The following is a 21307-nucleotide window of genomic DNA, read 5'->3' on the forward strand; positions in this document are numbered from 1 at the left end:
ATCACAATGAATATACATGAAACATAACACATTCATCACCAAACATTACATAGTACAACTGGCATTGTTTACATCAAGTACAATGTTTACATTACATGATTCCAAAATATAAAGTGTTTGGTGATTTGCAACTACAAAAGAAACTTTCAACACACTGGATGCTCCCTTGTCTAACGATTACCTGAGAATACAAGTTATTTTGTAAACGGTCAACATATATAATGTTCGTGAGTTCATAAGGGTGTTTCATGTAAAGTAGTTTATGTCGTTGGTAAACCCAGAAAATCCGATATTTAATGTATTAAAACTTTTCTTGAAAATGTTGTGATGATCCTGTAAGTATGTGCGTGGATGATTTCAAAACGTGAATAAATGAGAAGTTTTTGCATTATAGTTATTGAAAGAACAAATGAGCAAGATTGGTTTCCCCGGAAAACCTGATGTTTTCCGATAAAGAGTTATGATCGTTTTGTATTATTGTATCGTTACATCGAATGAGTATGATTTCCCCTGATTAATGATATCGGATTTCTACGTGAGTCGTTATAACCATGCATGATAATGACTAGTTCGTCTGTCTTGGCATTCTAATGAACACCGAAATTTGATCTTAAGACTTTGTCACCCTAGACTGGCCGAGTGTAACTGTAGCGAACAGCTTAGGTGTGGGGGAGTCACCCCCGTATAGATCTATACACAAACTCTCGCTCTCCCTCCAGGAGACTTTGATTACAACTACAGACTACGACCGACACTTATTGGTGTCACCCGTTATTACTCACTCAATCCACATGAATTTGATTAACCTTGATTAATGATCTGATTTTAGTTTACTTGAAGAGAAGGTAAGCCTAACAGACGAGGAGAAGAGGACTACTAGGCCCTACTAATTTCGTATGTTATTTAAGGCTGTCGAGTATACGAAAAGCGCGTTGGCCCATTTCGCATATGATTTATTTGGACCTTACTAGTAATGCTGATGGGCCACTGAGGCCCAATAGCATGTAAAAACCATTGAGGGTCCCTTAAGCATGTAAATGGGTCACAAGAGGCCCAATAACATGTATTATTTACGTTGGGCCCAAAAGTCATGTTAATGAGTCACGAAGGCCCAATAAGCATGATTAGAATCTCTAAAGCCCAACCAATTGAATGTTTACTTGTTTTGTATTGTATTAATGTTGCGAGTTGTTTAATCGATATGTCGTAAAAATCACGAATTTGTTTTATAACGATTCATAGATTTATATAAAAAAAATAGTTATTTTTCTATTTAAAACTCATAAGTTATAAAGTTTTGTATATTTGACCTAATTATTATTATTATTAACATAATTGACCAAAAACAGTAGTTTGACCTATTTAGCCCCCCCCCCCTTATTTTGTAAAGTTGGCAATTTTAGCCCTTTTTATAAAAATGACATATTAGGTCCTTGAACTATTTTTCTTGACATTTTGACCCAAACACTTATTTAAATAATGTTTTAAGTCAAAAAGTAAATTTTTAGATAGTTTCAACCCTTTAGTTAAAAGACTTTCAATTTAATCCACCTTTTTCGAAATTTTTACACTTTTTACCCAAAATCCAAAATCTTTGCATTTTCAATCCTTTTTAGCAAATAAGGTCATTTTAACCTCAGAAATAGATTCATTTACATTTCTACCCAATGTTTTGAGAAATTTACCATTTCAGCCCCCTTAAAACCATATTTTTCACAACTTTACGCCTATGGGTCGAAAAGCCCAAAATTTAGCCCAATAAGCTACAAATTTCGTTTTTAGTCCTTTGAAAAACATAATGTTCATAGAAACTTCCATTTTAACTGTTTTGACATTATGAACCTTGTAAAAACCGTAAATGACAACTTTTTCCCAAACTTTTGTTTATTTGACAAAAATAGTCCAATAATGAGCTTTATGTTGTAGTTTGTTATTTTAAAGCTTGTATGGTAGTTTATCTTGACATGTTAAGTGAAATATGACCTAGATCACATATTTTTCCTTCTTGAACTATAGATCTCGAAATATCTTTCATTTTTAGCACATATTTACCACAAAATACAAGAAATCACACATAACATACAAATACACATAGATCTTCACATTTTACTTGTATTTTCCCCCATAAAGCATATGAAAACCGAAAATAAAGGGGTATGAACTCACCTTTGCTTGTTGTTTTCGATTTGAAGAAAGAATGGAAGAGTTTGATGCTATTATCGGCCCTAGAAAGCTTCTTGAGAAGACTTTGGCTTAGATAGTTTCTAAGAAGCATGATCATGAACTTTCATGAGTTAGAAGGAGATTTATAAAAGGATCAAGAAACTAAAACATGGATCTAAGTACAACTTACCAAGGATAATGATTTCTTATGGAAGAACCTCCTTGAAAATGCCCTAGATCTCGAAATTTTGGTGGAGGAATGAAAGTGTTCTTGAGGGAATAGTGAGTGTTTGAAAAATGAATTTGGTGTGGGTGTTGGGTGCTTTCGGCCGAGAAGAAGAATGAAGGGAGGGGAGACAAGTGAGGTGACATTGAATGGATGTCCACCATGCAATAAGGAGGTGGCATCCTCACAAATTTCCCATAATTTCCCTTTTTGTTTTAATTCTTTTTCCATTCTTATCTCTTTTTTTTATTAAACATGGGCCGATTTGGGCTAAGGAAAGAGAGGAGGAATCATCTTGGGCCCATTCTAAGCCTTGCTCCAAATTATGAGGCTAAATAACTATTTTCGGCCCATTGGGCTTCTAGGGGTGTTCACGGCCCAATTTAGCATAAAGGAATGGATTTGAGTCCATTAAAGCTAATTGGATTTGTTATGGCCCAATAAGGCCCATTAAAGATAAACTAGTCCATTTTAGGCTTATAAGGCCCAAAAAGGTTAAGTCTCATGAGAGTGGGTCCAATGATAGCCCATTTAAGTGTTCTAAGCCCAAAATAGTCAAATTGGAAGTTTATTGGCCCATTAGGCCCAATAAGGAAATCCTAGTCCATATTGGACTTAAACCGGGATTTCTAGGGTTTCCAACCTTTTGTTGACTATTTGAGTGTTTGTATAGAGTGTTTGATGAAATTTTGTTGTCATTGAATAAGCATCATACATGCTTTCAAGTTTTAGTTACAATGTTATCCTTGTTAAATGTTTACAAAGCATTAGAATTCCTAGTTGTGACATCATCCCCCCATTAGAGGGAACTTCGTCCTGAAATTATTTTTGAAGCTAGATTTGAGAATGCGAGAATAGGTGAGGGTACTTTTGCTTCATCTGGTCTTCGCGTTCCCATGTGAATTCCGGTCCACGTTTCGCGTTCCACCGAACTTTCACAATCGGAATGTGACTTTGCTTAGTACGCTTCACTTCCCTGTCCATGATTTCAACTGGTTCCTCGATGAACAGGAGATTCTCGTTGATTTCGATTTCTTCCAATGGGATGACGAGAGTTTCGTCGGATAAGCACTTCTTCAAATTGGAAACATGGAACACGGGGTGTACACTGCTGAGTTCAGCAGGTAGTTGCAGTCTATAAGCCACTGGACCGATTCGGGCAAGAATCTCGAATGGTCCAATGTACCGTGGGTTTAGTTTTCCCCGTTTCCCAAAACGAATCACCCCTTTCCAGGGAGAGACTTTTAACAACACCCTATCCCCGACTTGAAATTCCAATGGCTTTCGCCGTTTATCAGCGTAGCTCTTCTGTCGGTCGCGTGATGCTTGAAGTCGATATTTGATTTGAACTATTTTCTCTGTCGTTTCGCGTATGATTTCTGGTCCTGTTAATGCATTGTTTGGTGTCTGCCCTCTTGCCAGTTGAGTGTAGCCTACCTCAGTCCCACACAATGGTGATCTACATTTACGCCCATATAATTCTTCGAAAGGAGCAACTTTGATGCTTGTGTGATAACTGTTTTTGTATGAAAACTCAATTAAAGGTAAGTGGGTATCCCACGACCTTCCAAAGTCTATCACACATGCTCGAAGCATATCCTCAAGCGTTTGAATGATTCGCTCACTTTGACCATCCGTCTGTGGGTGGTAAGCAGTGCTCATGTCGAGTTGTGTCCCCATAGCCTTCTGAAGCGATTGCCAAAAGCATGAAGTGAACCTACTATCTCGATCTGAGATGATAGATATTGGTACTCCATGGAGTGTCACAATTTCCTTGATGTAGATTGTTGTTAGTCGCTCCATCTTGTATGTCTCCTTCATTGGCAGGAAATTAGCGGATTTTGTCAATATGTCGACTATTACTCATATGGTATCCAATCCATCTGTTGTCTTGGGTAATTTGGTCACAAAGTCCATAGTAATCCTTTCCCATTTCCACTCGGGTATTACCGGCTGTTGTAATAGTCCCGAGGGCTTTTGATACTCTACCTTCACTTTAGCACAAGTGAGGCACTTGCTAACGTATGTGGCAATCTCTGCCTTCATGTTAGGCCACCAATAGTATTGCTTGACATCCAGGTACATTTTATCTGACCCTGGATGGATGGAGTATCGTGTCTTATGAGTTTCATTCATGACTACTTCTCTGAATCCCCCAAGTTTAGGGACCCAAATTCGGTTCATGAAATAATATGTTCCGTCCTCCTTGACTTCAAAGTTCTCTTCATGGCGTCGAACTGGGCTGCTTTGATTTGTGAGGACAGATGGGATTGGATGGTTATTGAAAGAGTCTTCACACGACGATTGGAGTATTCTTTCCGACTCAAGGCATCAGCTACCACGTTAGCCTTGCCTGGGTGGTACTTGATTTCGCACTCATAATCATTTAGTAGCTCAACCCATCTTCGCTGCCTCATGTTTAACTCCTTTTGATTTAAAATGTGCTGGAGACTCTTGTGGTCGGTGAAAATGGTGCACTTGGTACCATAAAGGTAGTGCCTCCAAATTTTCAAGGCGAAGACCACAACTCCCAATTCGAGATCATGGGTGGTATAATTCACCTCATGTGTCTTTAGTTGTCGGGATGCACAAGCTATCACCTTACCACGCTGCATGAGTACACAGCCTAAACCCTGATTCGAAGCATCGCAGTAAACTACGAAGTCCTCTGTTCCCTCTGGTAGTGATAGTACTGGTGCACTACAGAGAGCTCGTTTCAGAGTTCGGAAGGCAACCTCCTGCTTTTCTGTCCATTCAAATGGCACGCCCTTTTGTGTAAGCATGGTAAGTGGCTTGGCTGTTTTGGAGAAGTTCTGAATGAATCTCCTGTAATAGCCTGCGAGACCTAAAAATTGATGAATTTCTGTGGGTGTCGCTGGGACTGCCCACCCTTCAATGGCTTTGATCTTAGAAGGGTCCACATGTATCCCTTCTTGGCTGACAACATGACCTAAAAAGTTTACGCTACGGAGCCAGAACTCACATTTAGAGAGTTTTGCGTATAACTTTTCAGTTCGCAAGGTTTCCAAGATTTGCCGTAGATGTTGGCCATGCTCCTCGTCGCTTCGAGAATAGACTAGAATGTCGTCGATGAAAACGATGACAAAGTTGTCGAGGAATGGTCGGCAGACTCGATTCATCAGGTCCATGAATGCGGCAGGGGAATTCGTTAGACCGAAGGGCATTACAACGAATTCATAATGTCCATAGCGAGTTCGGAAAGCGGTTTTGGGAATATCCTCTTCCCGGACCTTGAGTTGGTGATAGCCGGACCGCAGATCTATCTTACAGAAATAATTTGCTCCCTGGAGCTGGTCGAACAGATCGTCGATTCGTGGAAGTGGGTAGCGATTTTTGATAGTGAGCTTATTCAGCTCTCTATAATCGATACACATCCTAAAGGATCCGTCCTTCTTCTTAACAAAAAGGACCGGAGCTCCCCAGGGTGAGAAGCTAGGCTGGATGAATCCTTTACTTAAGAGCTCGTTGAGTTGGCTTGACAGTTCTTGCATCTCCGCAGGAGCCAACCTATAGGGTGATTTGGCAATGGGCGTAGCTCCAGGTATCAGGTTAATTCGGAACTCGACTTGTCTTTCTGGGGGTATCCCCGGAAGATCTTCGGGAAAGACATCCGGGAAGTCGCAAGCCACTTGGATGTCTCGAATATTGACGTCTTCCTTGGACTTATCCACTATGTGTGCCAGAAACACCAAGTCCTTCTTTTGTAGATACTTTTGTGCCTTAATGCACGAGATAAGATGAAGGTTCATACTGGGTTTGTCTCCGTATATAATTAGGGTTTCGTGATTAGGGAGATGAAGGCGAACGGCCTTTTCGCGACACATAATTTCGGCATGATGGGGGCTCAACCAGTCCATGCCGATAATCACATCAAAACTCCTAATAGTTACAGGCATTAAGTTTATTTGAAAGGTATGCTGATTTAAAGTCAGGGTACATCCTACATAGATTTCCCCGGCTGATTCTGTTTTCCCATTAGCCATTTCCACCGTAAAGGTTTCATTAAGCTTTTGGGGTTGTATTTTTAGCAAGTGTTTGAATTTGTTACTCACAAAGCTTCGCTCTGCCCCGGTATCAAACAGGATGCATGCATATGAGTGGTTAAGGAGAAACGTACCGGTGACGACAGCGGAATCCTGAACCGCTTCTCCTTGCCCCATAGTCAGCACTCTTCCTGCTGCTCCTGTCGCCTGGGTGTTCGCATTGGGACAATTTCGTCTGAAATGTCTAGTCTTCCCGCACCCATAACAGGTATAACTGGCTCCATCCTTGGTGTTGTTGTTGTTGTTGTTGTTGTTGTCGGGCATCTGGTTTTGTGGAAACTGGGCCTTACAATATTTTGCTATATGGCCCTTCCGTTTGCATCTTGTGCACATCATCTCTCTGCATTCCCCGAGGTGATGGTAGTTACATTTGTTACACTTGGGAAGATTCCCTGTGTACTGTTTCGGAGTATTCGGCGTGGATGAGGCTGGAGCATGTGGTGCTGTGGTAGTTTGGGTTGCTGCATGGGCAGTCATTGTCTGCTGCTTCTTAGATGATTCTGAGTTCTGTTTACCTCTTCTCTTGTTGTTCTTCCCTTTCTTATTCTCTTCTTCCTTCTTAACATCCGCTTCCACGATCTTAACACTCTTCTTGTTGCCATGATCATACAGTTTCTTGGCCAATCTTTTGGCGCTATCAAACGTCTCAGGGTTTGCCGCAATGACATTTCCTTGGATAGGTGCAGTCAATCCCCAGATGAACCTCTCAATCTTTTTCCCTTCTAAGGTGATCATACCCGGACACAAAAGGGATAGCTCGCTAAACCTGGATATGTATGCTTCAATGTTAGAGTTCTGAACTGTCAAGTTCCACAATTCTTGTTTCATCTTTTGTATTTCGCCTCTAGGGCAGTACTCTGCCAACATCATTTCCTTCGGTTCTTCCCAGGGCATTGCGTTTGCCACTGGAAGGGTCATGGCTTCGATGTGACCGTTCCACCATGAAAGAGCTTAATCAACAAAGGTACATGCTACGAACTTGACCTTGCACCCATCTGGACACCCGCAAATTTAAAAGACGGATTCGATTTTCTCAATCCACCTCTTTAAGGCTATGACACCTCCCGTTCCATTAAAGGTTTGTGGCTTGGCGTTGGTAAAGTCTTTGTAAGAGCAGGTCTTGGTAGGTCCTTGATTTATTCCATTGTTTGAGCTTCCAGCTCCCTGCCCGTTTCCTCCGCCATTGTTCCCTTGGTGGATTTGCGCCATGGCTGCTGTGACTGCCGTAGATACAGCTGCTTGAAACGCAGCTGAGTTGACTTCCGGTGGTGTCGGTGGTTGGTTATTTCCGCGGTTTGGTCTCTGCGGCATCTTGCTGTTACAGAACAGAAAGATGTTGAGTATGTATTGTTTTTAAGTTGGGAATTTCGTGAATCGGTTTGCGCATCTAAGTGTTTTGATAATTTGCACTAATCGATAAGAACATAAAACACATAACAGATAACAACATCACAATTAAGCACATAATATTTTCCACTAATATTATCCGTACTTTGATACATGAAAATTTTCTCGAAAGATCATACATACAGGTGCAAAGTTCGCCAGCATAACGACTCTATGAGTAGTGTAATCACTTAAACATGGAGTCGGCAGTACATAACATGGATCATTTAGCGTAATACTGACGAAAGATGCGGCTTGTTCCTCATACAGTGAGACCTATATAGCAAGTAGTAGAGCAAGTCCTATCAGTAGAGATGACGATGACACTCAATCGTCGAGCTGACGTATCAGGAGTTCAGCCAGTTCATCCGCCTCTTGGGTGATTACCTCTACCCTTTGCTCGGCTCGTACAGCCCTTGCTTCGGCTGTAAAAAGTTGAAGCTTGAGGCTGATAATCGCTTCCTCGAGAGAGCGTAGATAGTCTGTATCACCCTTCTGAACCGTACGGGGATCTGATGGGGCTTTCGATAGGTGGGGTTCACTACGTGCCTCCTCTGCGTCCTTATCTTCATTTAACTCCTGGTCAGATTCGTCATATTCGTAATCAGTTACCACATATTCTTCCTGTTCCACTTCGGATCCAACGTTGTTTGCTGCCCCTTGTCCTTCCTCGGGGTCATCTTCAATCATTCCGTGGTTCACCAAGACTTGGTGAAACTGAATGCCCTGATGCTCCTCTTCCATGGTGACTGTGAGGGGGAACACGTAAGGAGGTATATAAATAAACTATTATTAATCCTAAAATATTTGTAGTTGTTATAAAATTGGGTTGATGTTCTCCTCCTGTTTAACAAGAGGGTATGCCTTAGGTTTACTGACCATCGCGATTGTTCCAGGGCATGTGATAGTTGTACCACGAAGAAATGTAGTTGATCAGGCTACATTCATCCCTAATATAACTGTGAACAATCCTGGCTTAACCGAGATGTCAGGTTCTCCCAATCATCTATTTGATTTGTTATTATGTTCATTTTTTCTAAGTCGCACAAATAATAGTGTTTATTAGCACATTTTATTTGTTTTGTTCAGAGTTATTTAGTCCCTTGCTGGGTTTATATTTGCATATCAATGTGTGGTTAGATATGCCAGTTCACAATAAACAGAGCTCTGATACCCACCTGTCACACCCCCGAACCAGACGGTGGAAACGTCCGAGGGCTCGTGTGATTTAAATTGAAATATCATCACAATGAATATACATGAAACATAACACATTCATCACCAAACATTACATAGTACAACTGGCATTGTTTACATCAAGTACAATGTTTACATTACATGATTCCAAAATATAAAGTGTTTGGTGATTTGCAACTACAAAAGAAACTTTCAACACACTGGATGCTCCCTTGTCTAACGATTACCTGAGAATACAAGTTATTTTGAAAACGGTCAACATATATAATGTTCGTGAGTTCATAAGGGTGTTTCATGTAAAGTAGTTTATGTCGTTGCTAAACCCAGAAAATCCGATATTTTCTGTATTAAAACTTTTCTTGAAAATGTTGTGATGATCCTGTAAGTATGTGCGTGGATGATTTCAAAACGTGAATAAATGAGAAGTTTTTGCATTATAGTTATTGAAAGTACAAATGAGCAAGATTGGTTTCCCCGCAAAACCCGATGTTTTCCGATAAAGAGTTATGATCGTTTTGCATTATTGTATCGTTACATCGAATGAGTATGATTTCTCCTGATTAATGATATCGGATTTCTACGTGAGTCGTTATAACCATGCATGATAATGACTAGTTCGTCTGTCTTGGCATTCTAATGAACACCGAAATTTGATCTTAAGACTTTGTCACCCTAGACTGGACGAGTCTAACTGTAGCGAACAGCTTAGGTGTGGGGGAGTCACCCCCGTATAGATCTATACACAAACTCTCGCTCTCCCTCCAGGAGACTTTGATTACAACTACAGACTACGACCGACACTTATTGGTGTCACCCGTTATTACTCACTCAATCCACATGAATTTGATTAACCTTGATTAATGATCTGATTTTAGTTTACTTGAAGAGAAGGTAAGCCTAACAGACGAGGAGAAGAGGACTACTGGGCCCTACTAATTTCGTATGTTATTTAAAGCTGTCGAGTATACGAAAAGCGCGTTGGCCCATTTCGCATATGATTTATTTGGACCTTACTAGTAATGCTGATGGGCCACTGAGGCCCAATAGCATGTAAAAACCATTGAGGGTCCCTTAAGCATGTAAATGGGTCACAGGAGGCCCAATAACATGTATTATTTACGTTGGGCCCAAAAGTCATGTTAATGAGTCACGAAGGCCCAATAAGCATGATTAGAATCTCTAAAGCCCAACCAATTGAATGTTTACTTGTTTTGTATTGTATTAATGTTGCGAGTTGTTTAATCGATATGTCGTAAAAATCACGAATTTGTTTTATAACGATTCATAGATTTACATAAAAAAAAATAGTTATTTTTCTATTTAAAACTCATAAGTTATAAAGTTTTGTATATTTGACCCAATTATTATTATTATTAACATAATTGACCAAAAACATTAGTTTGACCTATTTAAGCCCCCCCCCCCCTTATTTTGTAAAGTTGGCAATTTTAGCCCTTTTTATAAAAGTGACATATTAGGTCCTTGAACTATTTTTCTTGACATTTTTGACCCAAACACTTATTTAAATAATGTTTTAAGTCAAAAAGTAAATTTTTAGATAGTTTCAACCCTTTAGTTAAAAGACTTGCATTTTAATCCACCTTTTTCGAAATTTTTACACTTTTTACCCAAAATCCAAAATCTTTGCATTTTCAATCCTTTTTAGCAAATAAGGTCATTTTAACCTCAGAAATAGATTCATTTACATTTCTACCCACTGTTTTGAGAAATTTACCATTTCAGCCCCCTTAAAACCATATTTTTCACAACTTTGGGCCTATGGGTCGAAAAGCCCAAAATTTAGCCCAATAAGCTACAAATTTCGTTTTTAGTCCTTTGAAAAACATAATGTTCATAGAAACTTCCATTTTAACTGTTTTGACATTATGAACCTTGTAAAAACCGTAAATGACAACTTTTTCCCAAACTTTTGTTTATTTGACAAAAATAGTCCAATAATGAGCTTTATGTTGTAGTTTGTTATTTTAAAGCTTGTATGGTAGTTTATCTTGACATGTTAAGTGAAATATGACCTAGATCACATATTTTTCCTTCTTGAACTATAGATCTCGAAATATCTTTCATTTTTAGCACATATTTACCACAAAATACAAGAAATCACACATAACATACAAATACACATAGATCTTCACATTTTACTTGTATTCTCCCCCATAAAACATATGAAAACCGAAAATAAAGGGGTATGAACTCACCTTTGCTTGTTGTTTCGATTTGAAGAAAGAAATGGAAGAGTTTGATGCTATTTTCGGCCCTAGAAAGCTTCTTGAGAAGACTTTGGCTTAGATAGTTTCTAAGAAGCATGATCATGAACTTTCATGAGTTAGAAGGAAATTTATAAAAGGATCAAGAAACTAAACCATGGATCTAAGTACAACTTACCAAGGATAATGATTTCTTATGGAAGAACCTCCTTGAAATGCCCTAGATCTCGAAATTTTGGTGGAGGAATGAAAGTGTTCTTGAGGGAATAGTGAGTGTTTGAAAAATGAATTTGGTGTGGGTGTTGGGTGCTTTCGGCCGAGAAGAAGAAGGAAGGGAGGGGAGAGAAGTGAGGTGACATTGAATGGATGTCCACCATGCAATAAGGAGGTGGCATCCTCACAAATTTCCCATAATTTCCCTTTTTGTTTTAATTCTTTTTCCATTCTTATCTCTTTTTTTTATTAAACATGGGCCGATTTGGGCTAAGGAGAGAGAGGAGGAATCATCTTGGGCCCATTCTAAGCCTTGCTCCAAATTATGAGGCTAAATAACTATTTTTCGGTCCATTGGGCTTCTAGGGGTGTTCACGGCCCAATTTAGCATAAAGGAATGGATTTGAGTCCATTAAAGCTAATTGGATTTGTTATGGCCCAATAAGGCCCATTAAAGATAAACTAGTCCATTTTAGGCTTATAAGGCCCAAAAAGGTTAAGTCTCATGAGAGTGGGTCCAATGAGAGCCCATTTAAGAGTTCTAAGCCCAAAATGGTCAAATTGGAAGTTTATTGGCCCATTAGGCCCAATAAGGAAATCCTAGTCCATATTGGACTTAAACCGGGATTTCTAGGGTTTCCAACCTTTTTGTTGACTATTTGAGTGTTTGTATAGAGTGTTTGATGAAATTTTGTTGTCATTGAATAAGCATCATACATGCTTTCAAGTTTTAGTTACAATGTTATCCTTGTTAAATGTTTACAAAGCATTAGAATTCCTAGTTGTGACAATGTCATAGAGCTTTATGGTGACATATACTTGCGACATCCAACTAGAAATGATATCGAACAGTTCTATGCCGCTCATGAAGCTAAGCATGGCTTACCAGGAATGCTTGGCAGCATTGATTGTACACATTGGGAGTGGGAAAATTGTCCCAATGCATGGCGAGGTCAATTCACACGAGGTGATCATGGCGTGCCGACTATTATACTAGAGGTCGTTGCTTCACATGACCTATGGTTTTGACATGCATTCTTTGGTATGGCGGGGTCAAACAACGACCTGAATGTGCTTGGAGCCTCTCCGATATTTAATGATATTTTGCAGGGTAAAGCCCCAAACATGCCTTTCGTTGTGAATGAACATCAATATAATTATGGGTATTACCTTAGTGATGGGATATATCCAGAGTATGCTATGTTTGTCAAGTCGTACTCATTTCCGGCCGAGGAAAACAAAAATTGTTCAAGTTAGCACAATAATCGGCAAGGAAGGATGTGGAACGGGCGTTTGGGGTCCTCAAACAAAAGTGGCACATTATCAAACATCCGACACGGTCATGGGATAGGGCGAAATTGACGAAGGTGTTGACTGCTTGTGTTATTTTACATAACATGATAATTGAAGAAGATGGCAGGGCTATTTGTATGTATAATCCGGAGGATATTCTTAACCCACCTGCAGTAATACAAGTCGGCAGCCCTGCATACTTCACACGACTTTTGGAAATACAAAATAGTGAAACACATCACAATTTACGTTATGATTTGACTGAGCATATATGGCAAAGACAATTCCAGCAATACGGTGACAATGACGACGACAGGGATGACGATGAGGATGACGACGAGGAGGACGACGAGTAATATTGTCTATGTTTTTTTAGTAATTTAGGTTTTAAATGATTATGTTTTTTTTAAGTAATGTAGATTTTAAATTTCTGTTTTTAAAATTAATGTAAAATGTTTTTAATTAATATTTTTGTTTTTATTTTTGTTTAATAATTATTTTTTAAATTATTCTAACGTAAAAAAAAAACAAAAAAAAGAAAAAGAAAAAATGATGCGGTGTGGTGACCATTTCCAAGAGTTAGTGGGTTGGTAGTGGAGGTGATGTGGCGCTGATGTGACGTCACTTTTTGAGTAGGCTGGGTGTGACCATACCCCTTAGCCTAATGGACATGGTCAATAAATTGGCAACCACACAATGAAGTCAACAAAATGTTTGCTTTTTATGGTACTAGTACATGGACACGATCAACAAGTTGACGACCGTGTCTCACGCGATGAAGTGAATAGGATGTTTGATTTTTATGGTACATTTATGGTTTATTTACCCACATGGACAAAGTATTATATATTTTATGGGAAGTTAAAAAAAAACTCTTGGATTTGTTAAAAATGACGGTTTCACCCCATCTTTTGTTTTGCCTAAATGACATTTAGCATGTTAATCCACTCTTAGCCGGAAACCATTTGCTGATGTGGCTTATGTAAGCTGAGTTGGACAATGACCATTTCTGAAATATCCCATATTCTTGTTTTTTGTACCACACCTTCAAATCATCGGAGAGAAAAAGAAGGTGATGCTCATCTTTAAACACCCAAAAGCTTGGTTTATCATCTTCTGATGCACATCAAAAGCTCTTAGCTCATGTTCATCGTCTCTGCACCTCCTTCTTGAGAGCCAGAAACACGACCATCATCATCTCCACACCTACTCTTCATTTTTTCTACCCACCTGCAATTCAGTGACAAATACACAAAGAAGAAAGGCCATTCTTCATCATATTTTCTTTTGCATACCATACATACAACTCTAGAAAAAGAATCATCTCAATCTTGTCCTCTAATTTTGAGATATCTATTTCCATCAAGATAAAAATCCCACCATTTTCATATCTTCATTTCAATCACCTTCAATGGGTAACTGGATTAAATCATCATAATCTCGCCCTTTGATTTCGATATCCCTCTAATATCCACTTCAAATCATGGTTTTAAAATGAGTGTCATGGGGTGTGCCAAGGTGCAAGGCATGACTACACCGTCTCGAAAACCTTCATGACTGCGATGTTAGGCAATGCGGGTCAAGGCACGTTATGGTGCGAGTGTTTTTCAAGACATATATTTTTTTTCTTTTTCTTTTTGACTTTTTTAGATTGGGAATGAAACCATTGAGTCTTTGTTAACTTTTTGTTATTAAAACCTGATATAACTCTTAAAAAATGATATATTTTATATAAATCTATAATTATATGATTTCTTTTTGTTTTGTATGTATACAAAATTGTCGTTATAAATCACGCCTTAAAAACACCATGACTCGTAAAAGATGGAGGCCTGACCTTTCCGCTACGCCACCCTTCAGACCATTTAGAACCTTACTTCAAATTCACTTACAGAAGGAGACGAAACCAAGCTAGGTTTGAGATGAGACCAATGTTAAATATAATATAAGATTACCTTTAGTGTGTCGATTTTTTCATCTCCAAAGTTCGTTGTTATAATGTCAGACCATAGGCCACCCAGCAACATACAAGGAGGTGATGTGGCATAATGGTCCCGCTGGAAACACCATACCGTCCCTAGCGGCCTCATAGTTTGACGACCTCACCGTAAGAGCGGTGTCACTCCCCATTTATCTTTTATCTTTTATGTTTTACCATTGGCAATTAAAATAATTGAAATTTAAGGTTTTAACCTACAAATACCCATTTAATCCTCAATAGTTTTACACACTCATGTTACTCGATATTTCTAAATTCTTTGTTTATATAAGTTTGAGAATTAAAATATGGAAGCACTTTTCCATCATCTCCGTCATCATATTCATGGGACAATTGGTCAAGGTACTACACATTTTTCTCACAACAATTGTAGAAGCATCAACCATCATTTTTTTTCTGATGATGCTGAAAGTGTGTGTCTAAGGAGGATAGTTGCTTTAAATAGAGATCATAAAGTTGTACACGATCATATCATACAAGGCTACTTTTCCTAGAATGTCATATATGATGCTAACATGTTAAGACGACGATGCTAGTGATCAACGAACAACTATTCCTACAAATTTTTAGATTAGCATGGGATGCAAGATGTAAAAGGATTTTACTCTATTACAAAAGTGCATATCCTCACACATCAAATAACATACCACATTGTCACCGACTCATAAGATTTGTGTTTTAGATATATGAGAAAACTCTGTGGAAAAGTATATATATATATATATATATATATATATATATATATATATATATATATATATATATATATATATATATATATATATATAGAGTCAAGATCAAATAAGAAGGAAATTTTTGGTAGGAAGGTAAGAAGTTTTTTTTCTACATATTTTTTTCGCGAACAAACAAAATGAATCATTAGATGATTCATTTGTAAGATGATTCACAAGAAAAAATTCTCAAAAAAACATCTCGATGATTCATTTATACAATGATTTTGTTGTTATTCACTAAAATTGTCATAAAAGTGAATTTTTTCTTAATTTACTTAAAAATGAATCATAAAGATGTTTTTTTTGGGAATTTTTTCTTGTGAATCATCTTACAAATGAATCATCTAGTGATTCATTTATTTTGTTCGTCAAAAAAATATATAGAAAAAAAACTTCTTACCTTCCTACCAAAAATTTTCTTCTTACCGGATCTATATATATATATATATATATATATATATATATATATATATATATATATGTTTTATGAAGGTGTCATTAACCATTACTAAAAACAATATTTGCACAACCTATGTGGAATGGCATTCTGCAATTGTATGAGGTGCATGAATCCAAACATGGCTTTCTTTGAATTCTTCGAAGCAATGGTTGTTGATAAATTTCTCTAATTCATGGCAAAATCAATCATACGAGGTGATCATTCACACCCGACGATAATCTTAGAAGCAGTGGCGTCAAATGATCTATGGATTTGACATGTATTCTTTGACATTTCCGATTCTAACAATAACATCAATGTTCTTCATTATTCTCCGATATTTAAAGACATCTTAAATGGATAAGGTGTCCGTTTAAAGTTATTGGATTATAATATAAGCACAAGTTTTCTCTTAGTGATAAGATACATCCTTGATATTCTACATTTTTTAAATCATCACATGTCCACAAGATGAAAATGAAGAAATTTGAAGGCAACACAATAATCAACAAGGAAGGATGTGAAACGAGCATTTGATGTCCTTAAGCAACATTGACATATAGCGAAAAACCCACCACGAACATTGCTTCCCAAACAATTAAGAAACATAATGTATATGTGCATCATATTACATAATATTATTGTTGGGATGCAAACTTAATCCCCACATTGATAAAAAGAGAAATCATATGCTAACATATACGACAATGGGTAATCCCTTCAATCACCAACTGATTTTAGAAAATGGAACCTTATTGTTCTTCTATGTTGAGCATGGTTGGACTTATAACGATCCTAACAAATGGTATCAGAGCTACAGTCGTAGCCCGAATGATGTGGCCGACGTAGGTGGCACAATCTATAGTAATTCCCAGTCCAATGAAGTTGATCCTAAATAGGTGAATGTGTCCCGAGAGTATCGACGGTATGAAAAAAAATTGGATCTAATGAATAATCATTGAAGGGGAGGCCAAGGGCGTAACTTGAGTTTGAGGGGAGGATTATTGGGATGCAAACCCAATCCCACATCAATAAAAAAAGAAACTATATGCTAGCATATAAGACAATGAGTAATCCCTTCCATCACCAATTGGTTTTAGAAAATGAAATCTCATTGTTCTTCTATGTTGAACATGGTTGGGCTTGTAGCGACCCTAACAATCTCAGATTTGATGCAGTATATTTATACAACTCAACTATCGACCACTACCAAAACTAGATATTTGTATTTTTCTTTTTGATTATTTAAGGTTTATGTTATTTTAAGTGGAGTGATCTATTTTAAAAAAAATTATGAAAATTTTAACTTTTTTAGGTTAAATTAATGAATTTGTTTTAGTTATTATTAATCTTATATCTACTTTTGTTTATATATAGTAAGTTAAATATTCTAAAATTAATAATTATTATTTATATTAAAAATAAATAGAAAATTAGTGAAAGATAAAAGATGAATATGACACTATTTGAAAGATACAGAACTCGAGGGATATAGTGTGACCGGTTTGTTTTTCCCATTTTCAAACTTCATTGATATTTGTGTGTCATGGCTTCCATATTAATTGGCATCAAAGTTCGTTTGTTATTGGTGTGTTCATGTTCTTGCGTTTGCTTTGAGTTTTTATTTTCGTATTTTTGCTACCCTTAAATGGCAACTCACATTCAACTCCAAAGTTCATTGTTATTGGCAATTTGTTGCTTTTGTGTTGCTGTTTCATGATTCAGAATTAGATAAAAGTTCATTGTTATTATAGAGCAATTCGTGTGGTAGTGTTCTCATCTCCAAAAGCAGGTTGCAATTGGCAATTTACATGTTCTGGTGCTGTTGTTTCAAGGCTCAAAAACCATGTCCAAATAATTTAGCTATTGTGGATCAATTGGCATTGCTATAAATGAATCACATGAAACATAATCAACACCATTACACATTAACAACATTGTCCTGAATTTATTAGACACAATATGGTGCTCATATTCGATTAAATTGGTTTCTAATTTCATCTCTACCACTAAACCAACTTTATAAAATACCCTGCTTACATCTTTGAGGGTTTAGGAAAGATGTCAGGAGTGAACTTCTGGGCTGCACTCAAACTCCCCTTCACCTTCATTTTACCTCTGCACATATGAACCAAGATTAAAGAAAAATTTATTCATTCATATAGTAATCACTAAGGTGTCACCATGGAATTTTTTTACCTCATGAAAGCAATTTGAGGATTCATTTTTCCAGTAGCAATTTTGAAGAAATCCGGATCTGTGAAAGAAAAGGTGGCATCTGGTTTTCCTCCTTCATATGCGCCTAAATCAGAATTCCAAATTAATCAGCTAAATAAAACCGCTCTAATGGCATCAATTCTTCGTCTAATCCAACATCACAGAATAAAGAATAAAGAAATGAGGAAACAGCAGAAAGATGTCAAGAACTTCATACCTTTAGTAACCTCTCCTTTCTTCAGATCGACGACGTAAATCTCCTCGTTGAATCCCATTTTCTGTCGAATCGACATAATAACAGATGATAATTACTTGATTTGATTGCAAGTGATTAGGGATTTTGACAAAGTACAGTATATAATAATAACAAATTTCAACCTTGGGAGCGATGTGAATTTGATATACAAGTCCGATTTTTTTGGTGAGGGCTTTGCCGGCGTCGGTAGAGAAGTGGGTCTTCATCTGGTCCAGTAACGCGGCTGATTTGAGATCAGATGATGCCATTGGCAGTGATAGTGAGATCGGAAAAATTGGAATGAAAAGAAAACATGAAGGGATTCTGGTTTATATAATTCACTGAAGATACTCACAAGCCAACAGTTTGGGGCATCAATTTCAGAATACCCATGACTATATTCTAGGTGTTTCTGATCTTGGCATCGGGAAGTGTTCTTTCTATCCAATATTGTGACATCTAGGCTCGACAACAAAAGCCCATACAACCTGATTTGACAGAGAACTCTATTGAAGCTTATTGGTCTTTTTATTAGAGCATACGGTATCGGTACTAACAACCACGTTTTTGTACATCTCCATAATGTGATCATGACACCATGAACATCATTTCCCCTTGGTGTTTATGGCACATCTCGTTTGCGTTATGACATTTTGCAACCGGGAAACAAACAAATCAAATCATTTTTCTTTCTTTCTTTCCCTTTCTCTCTCTACTTCTTAACATGTTATAACCTAGAGAACACCATTTTCACATTGGTGTTATGGATGAGGTGACATATAAATTGGGTGTTATAACGTGACCCATACCCAATGCTCTTAGAGCATAAGTTATGGGTACTCTCCATAACAGCATAAGGCAACGAACACCGTCCCTGGTGCTTGTTATGGGCCATCTCGTTGGCATTACCACGAATCGAAACAGTGGGATAAGAGACGTTGGAGTTTTGACCGTTGAAGGGTCATATTTTATTAAAAAAACATTTTTATTTACCTATAAATACAACATATTTGCCAAAATGCATTTGATTTAGCGGTAAGGAGTGACCCTGCCAAAGGAGATGTCATAGACTAAAGTCTCAATAGGAGACATATGTGGTGTTTTGGAATATGTAAGTTTGCCTATTAAAAAATACAATACAAATATTTCACCCAATTTTGTACATTTTATAAAATTCACTACTTATTCAACAAAAAAAAATGGAACAAAACCCAAACATCTCTCATCAAACCCAAACACACAACCAAACACAACCTCTCCTCTCGGATTTTCCGGTTACGAAAATTATTTTAACCTTTTATCCTCTTAAAGTTCACCACAAATCTCATACCAATGAGCTTCTTTCAATTCACTTCGCCGCCAATCCTACCTCACCTTACATTCAACAAAATCTTTTTGGGCAAAATCCAAATGTCCAAGAAAATTTGTTCACAACTTTCTCTTCGATCCCATAAACAACCACCCAAACACCACCACCAACACAACCATCGGTCGAAAAGAAAGCGGGAGGTAGTAGGAGAGGGAGAGGAAAAGGGAAATGGAAAAGGAAAGCTATGTCAATTGAAACGGAAAGTGAGGAAATTCCACAATGGTGGACATGGGATGAGAAATATGCTTTAGCGGTAGCGTGTTGTGAGACTTCAAAAAAGAAAGTTGCGGAAACTGTATGAAGAAAGGTGCTTACTGGGAAGTGGTCCTCGTCAAATTCCACAATATCTTGAAGAAAAAACCGTATCACAAGAAGTAAGTAGTGCACAAAATTCAATGGTATATACAACATGATCCAATCGCAACAGCATAGCGAAACCAACGACTTCGATTTGTTAAAATCCACAAAAAAAATATTTTCAAGTCGAGATAGGACATGTGTTCAAGTTCGATAAAGCATGGAAGTTGGTGCGAGTAGATCCAAAATGGATTAAAACTCCTACATCATCGGAGGTTCAATCGAAGAGGTCTTGAAATTCGAGTTCGGTCGACGTTTCATACGCACAAACTCACATCAAACTCAACATCGACACTAATGATATTTCGAATGACATCAATGAGATGTCTTCGTCACGACTACCGGAAGGATATGGTAAATCTAAGCGCAGTGCAAAACATACGGAGGACCTTGAGATGAAAGCAAGAGAAATGATGAAAATGAAAGTGAAGTTCGATGAGCACAATTAAATACAAAACGAAAAAAATGAGTTGAAACGTCGGCACAACATGGAGTTCCTTGAAAGGCAAGCATGAGAGGAGAACGAGCAACACTAGCAAGAACAAATGACGAATTAATTGGCAATTCTTCGGATTAGTGAGTAGGGTTCGACGCCCTAAGATCTGGAAATGCTACGAGCGATGAAAAGAGAAGATTATGGCCACTTATTTGGGCAATTAAGACTATGGGGGGATCAATATGTTGAAGAAGTAGTTGTTCAAAGAGTATGAGATGAAGGACCTAGAGGCCGCTAAACAGATTTTAGGCATGAGCATAGCTAGAGACATAATTGCTTGTACTCTGAAGCATTTTCAAGAAAAGTACATAAAGGATGTTCTAGAGAAATCTAGTACGGTGGATGCTAATGCTAGAAATACATCTTCGTATAGTCACTTTAGACTTTCAAATAAATAGTCCCTAAAGAAGGAAGAAGACAATGAATAGATGGATACAGTTCCTTATGCCTCAACATTTAGTAGCCTGGTGTATGTTATGGTATGCACCAAACCAAATATTATGCATGTAGTGGAAGTTATGAGCCAGTTTATGTCAAATTCGAGAAAAGAGCCTCAACAAGGAGTCAAGTAGCTCTTATGCTACTTGAAAAGTACTACCAAGGCTGCCTTATGTTTTAGAAGAAAAGAAATAGTCTTGGAAGGTTTTGTTGATGCTGACTGGGGGGGATGTCCAGGTTACTAAAGAGTGTTTCT

General features: G+C 37.7%; 1 protein-coding gene across 1 annotated transcript; it reads right to left on the reverse strand.

Annotated features, from left to right (window-relative positions):
• Positions 1 to 17788: 17788 nt before the first annotated feature.
• LOC145120483 (sterol carrier protein 2-like) lies at positions 17789 to 18791 on the reverse strand. The gene is made up of 4 exons (XM_079056299.1): positions 18535 to 18791; positions 18374 to 18434; positions 18139 to 18241; positions 17789 to 18057 (listed from the first exon to the last, which is right to left on the reverse strand). Exons 1-4 carry the CDS (start codon positions 18658 to 18660, stop codon positions 17976 to 17978), a joined length of 372 nt encoding a protein of 123 aa, XP_078912425.1. The 5' UTR covers positions 18661 to 18791; the 3' UTR covers positions 17789 to 17975.
• Positions 18792 to 21307: the final 2516 nt, after the last annotated feature.

The sequence above is a fragment of the Lactuca virosa genome, chromosome 6 (genome assembly GCF_052849685.1).
Source record: "Lactuca virosa cultivar CGN04683 chromosome 6, Lactuca_virosa_CGN04683_v6, whole genome shotgun sequence".
In the NCBI taxonomy this organism is placed as follows: Eukaryota; Viridiplantae; Streptophyta; class Magnoliopsida; order Asterales; family Asteraceae; genus Lactuca; species Lactuca virosa.

Excerpts from the sequence above, each read along its gene's own strand:
- LOC145120483 (XM_079056299.1), bottom strand. The coding sequence starts at position 18,660 with ATGGCATCATCTGATCTCAAATCAGCCGCGTTACTGGACCAGATGAAG. Across the intron at positions 18,242-18,373 it reads GAAAGGAGAGGTTACTAAAG|GCGCATATGAAGGAGGAAAA; the intron begins GTATGAAGTTCT and ends ATTCTGATTTAG. Across the intron at positions 18,058-18,138 it reads CCTCAAATTGCTTTCATGAG|AGGTAAAATGAAGGTGAAGG; the intron begins GTAAAAAAATTC and ends TCATATGTGCAG.